At 42.8% G+C, this 6,937-nt stretch overlaps 1 protein-coding gene across 10 annotated transcripts in view; it reads right to left on the bottom strand.

Moving 5' to 3' along the window:
- Nucleotides 1-2,967: 2,967 nt before the first annotated feature.
- Nucleotides 2,968-6,937, bottom strand: part of unc79 (unc-79 homolog, NALCN channel complex subunit) — a 32,953-nt gene continuing 28,983 nt past the window's right edge. For 9 of the 10 annotated variants that reach the window (XM_032500458.1, XM_032500462.1, XM_032500454.1 and 6 more), the window contains 9 exons: nt 5,653-5,757; nt 5,476-5,553; nt 5,251-5,340; nt 4,971-5,146; nt 4,420-4,603; nt 4,117-4,320; nt 3,851-3,928; nt 3,701-3,742; nt 3,344-3,595 (listed from right to left, as the gene is read on the bottom strand). In XM_032500458.1, coding sequence (XP_032356349.1) covers nt 3,407-3,595; nt 3,701-3,742; nt 3,851-3,928; nt 4,117-4,320; nt 4,420-4,603; nt 4,971-5,146; nt 5,251-5,340; nt 5,476-5,553; nt 5,653-5,757 — 1,146 coding nt within the window. In that variant the 3' untranslated portion in view covers nt 3,344-3,406. Of the gene's footprint in view, nt 3,596-3,700; nt 3,743-3,850; nt 3,929-4,116; nt 4,321-4,419; nt 4,604-4,970; nt 5,147-5,250; nt 5,341-5,475; nt 5,554-5,652; nt 5,758-6,937 lie in introns of all 10 variants that reach the window. The other variant, XM_032500453.1, reaches the window with a different exon arrangement.

The raw sequence follows: 6,937 nt of genomic DNA, 5'->3' as shown, positions 1-6,937 counted from the left end.
GTGTGTGTCTGTGTGTGTGTGTGTGTGTGTGTGTGTGTGTCTCTCTCTCTCTCTGTCTGTCTGTCTGTCTGTCTGTCTGTAAGTGTGCATGCAGATGAGTGTACTCAGTAAGAGTGGGCTGTACTCTGTGGCTGTCAGTTCAGTATAGATATTGGCTAAATTGTGGACATTTGGAAAAACACATGCTTGCATCCAAACATGCACAGATATTAGTTAACAGTATGCCCCACCATGTACCTATATGAGAGAAATGATGGATGCATGAATGTAAATATTGATATTTAAATATCTGCCTTCTGGACTGTTAATTAATGTACAGTGTAACAGAACATATGTTTATACATAGTAAGACTTAAACAATGTGCTACCATTTAAAATTATGTCAATGTTGTCATGCTGATGGAGCAAGCCATTAATGTATATATGGCAATCAATAATACATACAATTTATGCATTATACCAAACAGATAGACAGATGTGCATAAGTTGATTTCATTGCTGAGTTTTTCAGTTGTAAATAAAACTGTACAGAACAACAGACCCACAGTCTATTGTGCTTAAAGAGGTATATGTACAGATATGAATGTGTCATGTTGTGGCAGACAAACTGTCCCGTGTGTGACAAAGGTGATAAAAAGGAGACTGTTATATTTAGCCTGTGCCCATCCTGTCTACTTTGTGCTGTGTTTTGCCGTTCATGTCTTGGGCAGAGAACTGTCCTGGCCTTGTTTCCTTGGCCCCCCACAGCGGAGGACATGTTCTCAGTCTGTTTCACACAGTGCATCTTTAATGAACTGCGCTTAGCAAGTGTATTGCTCTCCATTGGGCTTAATGACGCAAACAACAATACTTATAGGTTGCATATTGTGCTCGCTCTGGGCTCGATAAATAATAGTGTGACAAAAAACCATGGGTGTGTGGGAAGGATTTTTGCAGCTAAAGCAAGAACACAAGTTACAAAATTAGTTTTAAAGGAAGCTAAAAGAAGGTAGATTCAAAAACACCTCTGCCTAAGGGGCTGCATTCTTACATTAAATCGTATAGACATTTTCCCATTTCTATTTTAATTTGCACATTACACATTAACTGTGGTTAACGATGTGAAACAAATAACGGGTAAAACTGTACTATACAGACTGATGCAGTGGAGCACTGAAGAGGAATGTCAATGACTTACAATGTGAATGAGGGGCCATAGAGTACTTTGCCTGCCCTGCTTTAGATGTGCCACTTGATGGTAATTCCAATGGACACTCTGAGCAATTTAAACATTCATGCATTGTCCAGCCAGGGCGCTGTGGATTTCACTGTTATAAAAGCAATGTGACAGCACGAGGCAGGGGGGGACCAGGCATTTTTATTGTCTCAACAAGCTTTACGAGGCTCTACAAAGGTATTTTCCTAGAGCAAAAGAGCACTGATACACAGATACTTAGAAATGTGGAGTTTTGCAATTGTTTCTGTGCCAAACTAGGGCTGCAGCCTGCATGCGACCATCTCTCTCAACCTGCTGTTTAATCAAGGCATGGTACCAATGCACACATGGTGAGAGCTTGTAAAGTCCTTTCAAAGCTGACCTTCACAATCTTTGAGGACCCACTCATACCCTCTCTGCCTGAGAGGCCTTTGGTCAGCGTTAATTACCCTCACTACCTCCAGCTGCCTGCTCATCAGGTCAGCGCTCACATATGGTCCTCCAGGAGGCAGCAGGCAGGCAGGCAGGGGTGGTGAAAGTGCTGGTTACCTGTGGGACACTGATTACATAAGCCACTGCTAATGAGAGAGGTTCTTTCGAAAAGGGCTGCAAGTTCAAACGATCACAACGGTGGCAGTGGCTGACACAAAGCACACATACACAGACACACACACACATGTGCGCATGCTGGGACACATGCACATAAACACCTGCATCCAGCATCACTTTAATACACACTCACGTACACAGAGGCACACAGCAGGAGAGGGGCTTTTTGATGAGCCAAGACTAGAGGTTGATGAGAAGGGGCACTGCAGCCTGATTCAGCTAGCTTGGGGTCCCCGGAAGGAGTTTATGAGGTGTGTTGTGTGTGTGTGTGTGTGTGGGTGTGTGTGTGTGGTGTGTGTGTGTGTGTGTGTGTGTGTGTTGTGTGTGTGTGTGTGTGCTTGTGTGTGTTCATTAGTCACATTGTGTGATATCATTACACTAGTGACTCATATGACATACACCTCTCAACATGGGTCTTTTTACACATGCAATGATTTTTTATAAATATATTCAAATCAAATTTGACTTGTTTTTATATTTCTTCAAGCAGAATACATTTATATCATCAGATCTAATTAATCTTAAGGCTTGATAATGAAATCCTTGCAGCAGTGAAGATCAAAACAAAGATTAATGTGCTGTTCGGCTTTCTAGCCCTGCTGTCATGTCATCTGTTATTCTCAGACAGGAGCTTCGTGGTAATGCGGTTAGACCTCAAAACAATGTTTACTCACAACAAACCACATTAGGCCAAAGGTAATTGTGTTTGCTTGGTATATGCGTGGGCCAATCTGTTTTGCTGCTGCCAATGAAGAGGGAATGGAGAAATGGGGGGCTTTCTACTTTGGGGTGGGGAGGGGGGCCCAACCAAAATAGTCTTGTTTACCTCCAATGTCTGGCTCCACCTTATTGAGTTACAAAGCTGCTGCTGCAACTCAGATTGGCTTCTGATTGATCAGAGCTCTGATGGCAAGAGGCAGCATGACTGACAGTCTGACAAGGATCTCAGATGGAAGCTGACTAATGCATGTCATGTCTTTTCCCAGACACACCTGAGGTTCATTTTCTCATCCAGGAGAGTAAACAACAGAGCTGATTTTATCGCTCTGCCATCTGCATTATGGTAAATTGGACATTTTCCACATCAGCCAGCACATCAAAGGGCAGTAAATGCCACATTTGAATGTTGAAGGGGTCTGCAATTCATGTGAAATGACAAATTGTTCCCAACATTTAGAAAAACTCTTTTATTATCCACTTTGCAACCACGCAACTTAAAAAGTGATAAATATGAACGTAACAGAGTGAGCATATCTAAGATTCAACGAGCATTTGCTTCCACACCCTCACTATAACTAACATGGGTCTATAGAAATTCTCTTCAAATCTGTTGAATACAACAGTTAGGCACCTAAAACAACTCTCCCACATAAGCCTGCTTAACCTTTAATTATCAGCCCCAGTGATCGTACTTTAAAATAGCATAGATTTACTGTAAATATACAGGTATTCTACTAAAGTGCTGAAAATGATCCAGTCCAAATGAATCCCACACAGCATCAGTCTACAGAAAAGTCCTTTTTTTTGGTAAGAGGGTTCGGCCAGAGAGGATGCATGCAGGTCTCAGGACCCAGAGTAAACCCGAGGTGACCACAGAGCAGGTCACATGGGGTAGAACTGCGAGGCAGCCTCAGACGACTGGATCTCCACCTGAGCCATCTTAAACTGGGTGCACTGCAGCCATTTGCGCAGAGCAAACGGAGGAGCTCCAGATGTCTGGCCCTGCAGACACTGGTGGTTCACACGGTTCTGGATGGCCTGGAGACGCAACTGCAGCCCTGCAGACAAATGCTGATGAAGGAAGGAAAGGGAGATTTTGAGTCTGAAATTACCTAAAGAGTGGATAGTTATTTGCATATTAATAATCTGTATCAAAAACATTTTTTAAAGCCTTACATTAAGGTTTGACTGAATCATGGGTAGCCACATAGGTATTAGCTATAGGAAAGAATGAGGATGGATAAGTATTAGGTTATTTGTTAAGGTGATCAAATATTAACCACGTTAAATATGAGTTTATATATAGAAATATGAGTTAAAGCAAACCTTGACAAAAATGGTTGAGTTGCACTCCTGCAGGGCTTCCATCAAACTAATGACATGAAGACACACCATCTCAACCATCTGTCAGAAAGAAATTTCAATCAAAATTGTGATTTTCTCAAACATAGTTACAAATTCCACGTCATGTATGAAACAGGAATTAATCCAAAACTTGACACTCTTCATATTTCACATATGAACAAGCACACCATATTTCCAGGCACCTTATTCTGACAGTTTCAGCCTTAAATAATAGGCAGAGCACTCACCACTTTGTTGTGTGCCATGAGCTGCAAGATGCTGGGTGTTACCCGACTCCAGAACTCCAGGCCAGTGAGGATGGCGCTGGAGGAAAACTCTGTCTGGTTCTGGTTCTGCAGTGTCGGAGCAGCGGCTGCCTGCTCGCAGTAGATGGTCCACAGCTGGGCAAACATGAAGGCGTGGAACAGAGAGCACATGTGTAGCACCGACGTCTGAGGACAGAGAACAAGATAAAAACAGAAAAAGGTGGTTATAGATCATATTAATAGAACCTGGGTGGAGTATTTTGAAGGAGTTTGTTTCTGGCGTACCTTTGACTGTTCTGGGAAACCAATGAGGATGACTATAAGATGATCTGCAATGTGGGAGCCAGCATCTAGAGGGATGGGCATACAGGATGTGGAGCCCTGGTGTAGGGCACAGTGTGTCAGGGAGCCCAAAAGTAGCCAGGACAGCTGACGAATGTGGGACACACACTCAATGAATTCTTTTGGCCTGCGGAGAAAAAACACAAATCCTTCTGTAATTTATTCTATACCATATTTTCTCATACTTCTCAGGATTATACTCAATATTTCACCATCAGTTAGCCTTTCTAACATTTGTGTTGGTTTGCCCAACTTACATAAAAAGACATTTTGATACTTATCTCTGGTGGTATCTAGATTTTGAGATTTCTGCCCTCATATCAAATGAGCTGTCAGCATTTTTTTTTTCCTCATGGACATATATCTCACAACCTGGACAAATACAGCTAGATATCACTAGAGATACATGATAGTAATATTTTTTTTTATTTAATTTGAATGGACTGACCCTTTAAGTCATTGAAACATTTTTAAACCAATTTTATCATTCTTACCCTTGTTGCATTGTTGATGGCGGATGATAAAGCCAGGGAAAATAACGGACCACAGCTTTGTTATCACGGTGATTGCCTTTGCTAATCTCCATGGCGGCGACTTGTGCCAATCCCACTTTCAGGTTCCCCCCAAAAGTGTCCTCATGCAGCGGCTGACAGCAAGCCTTCATATGGCTCTGAGTATCACATTTGGAGTAAGGAAATAATAAGTCTGAATAATAGGCAGCATATGGAGAGAAGAAAATTCTACATATGATAAGACCCTACAAACAAGACTTACTTTAAGTTTGGTTAGTGTGTGCATATCTGCAATGAAGTCCAGGAGTTCACTTATGTATTGTCTCATGCATTCCATGGCTGCTGTTGTGCACTGTGGAGAAAAAAAATGAATCCTTATGCTAAACTTATCCTTTAGGAGGAATCACAGTGGGGTCTATATCTATTTCCTGCTGTTTTATGAGGCTGATTCTAATAAGATGCAAACACACATCGACTAAAGACTTACCCCCGGCAGCGTTAATATCATGTGCTTTTGGATGATGGTGGATTCTGCTAGCCGTGTACCGATATCTGCACAAACAAACTGAGAAATTCCACAGCAGGTTGTAGATTTGTATTCCGGATACACCATGATTTATTTGGTTCTTGTAAACTGAAGTGCATTGAAGATAGAATTTTTTACCTGGACCAGCAGTAACAAATTTGTGTCAGGCAGAGGAGACTTGAACTTGAGAGCCTGCAGAAGCTCTAACACCACAATGCGGGACATGTAGAACTTATCTCTTTCCTGGATGCGAGGAGATAAAGAGTGAGTAAATGGACCGATGCAGCAAGACTGCCTTTTTCTATTATCACTCTCCCTTACTCATGCTGCGAGGAGAGTATAAACTCTGTAGCCTGAATAGAGGGGGAAGAACAGGCAACGAGAGGGGAGGGAGGAGAGGCACGGAGACAGAGAATAGTGAAGCTGAGGAGTAGATTTAGGCCAGTCCAGATCTCTCCTCCCAGAGTCCCAGGCAGCTCAGATGAGGCTGTCAGGCTGCCTTCTCCCTCCCTGAGGACAGGCTGCTCTCTTTGTTCATCCCTTCCACACAAAGCCCAGCTGCCTGTTTACAAACCACACTGTCATCTTCTGGCTTCCACTTTGCCTCTCTCTTTCTCTATGCAGTCATGTTTGCTTACGTTAGGAGTAGGCACATGCTCTCATCCACTCTTACAGAAAGCAGAGCTGCTTCTGACTCTCACTGTGTGGCTTGTTACCTGTACGTGGCACTCTCATAATTAAAAGTTAATGGAGCATGTCCATTTGGTAAACAGAAATCATACGCTGTAGGGACCCAGTCGCATTTGGCGTCTAGTGCAGTGCGGCTGTAACAAATGATGCATTGTGCTACAAACTTTAGTAGGTCTGGAGAACCTGACTTTGTGTGCTTAAAAGCTGACCTCCAAGGATAACGTAACCACACTTCCCAGAAACCTCACCTCTCAATAAAACGAGTGCAAAGGACAGGTTCCAAAAGCAATTGCTCACAGTGACTCTGTGTTTTGAAAAGTGGATATTATACGGTGAGGAATTAAAAAGGGTGAAGAAAATCAATACTGCAGGAGACATAAAGCATGGAGCGCTGACAGTGGTGAAGAACTGTGGATCCATCTGGCCCCAACAGTGCAGACAGCCCTGGCTCCATCTCTGTCTGAGACAGCCACTCAGAAACACACGGTCGGGCCTAGCACACCAACTAATCATGTAAATCAATACTAGCTGATTGCATACTTAATCATCTGTGACACATGGCCACATTTCTGGCTGACTGGAGTCAGGGAAGTAGATGTAGCACCAAACTAGTGATGCGAAAGGCCTGCAAACAGGAGCTCTACATTTTTAACACTGCAGAGTAGTTTGAAAGGGTTAACTCTATTGAGATTGATGTTGATTTTTGTGTCTCCCTCCTTCCTGTATTTCCTCT

The sequence above is a fragment of the Etheostoma spectabile genome, chromosome 20 (assembly GCF_008692095.1).
Source record: "Etheostoma spectabile isolate EspeVRDwgs_2016 chromosome 20, UIUC_Espe_1.0, whole genome shotgun sequence".
Classification (NCBI taxonomy): Eukaryota; Metazoa; Chordata; class Actinopteri; order Perciformes; family Percidae; genus Etheostoma; species Etheostoma spectabile.
Note: the sequence above shows the minus strand (reverse complement) of the source record. Positions and strands in the feature narration are given on the sequence as shown.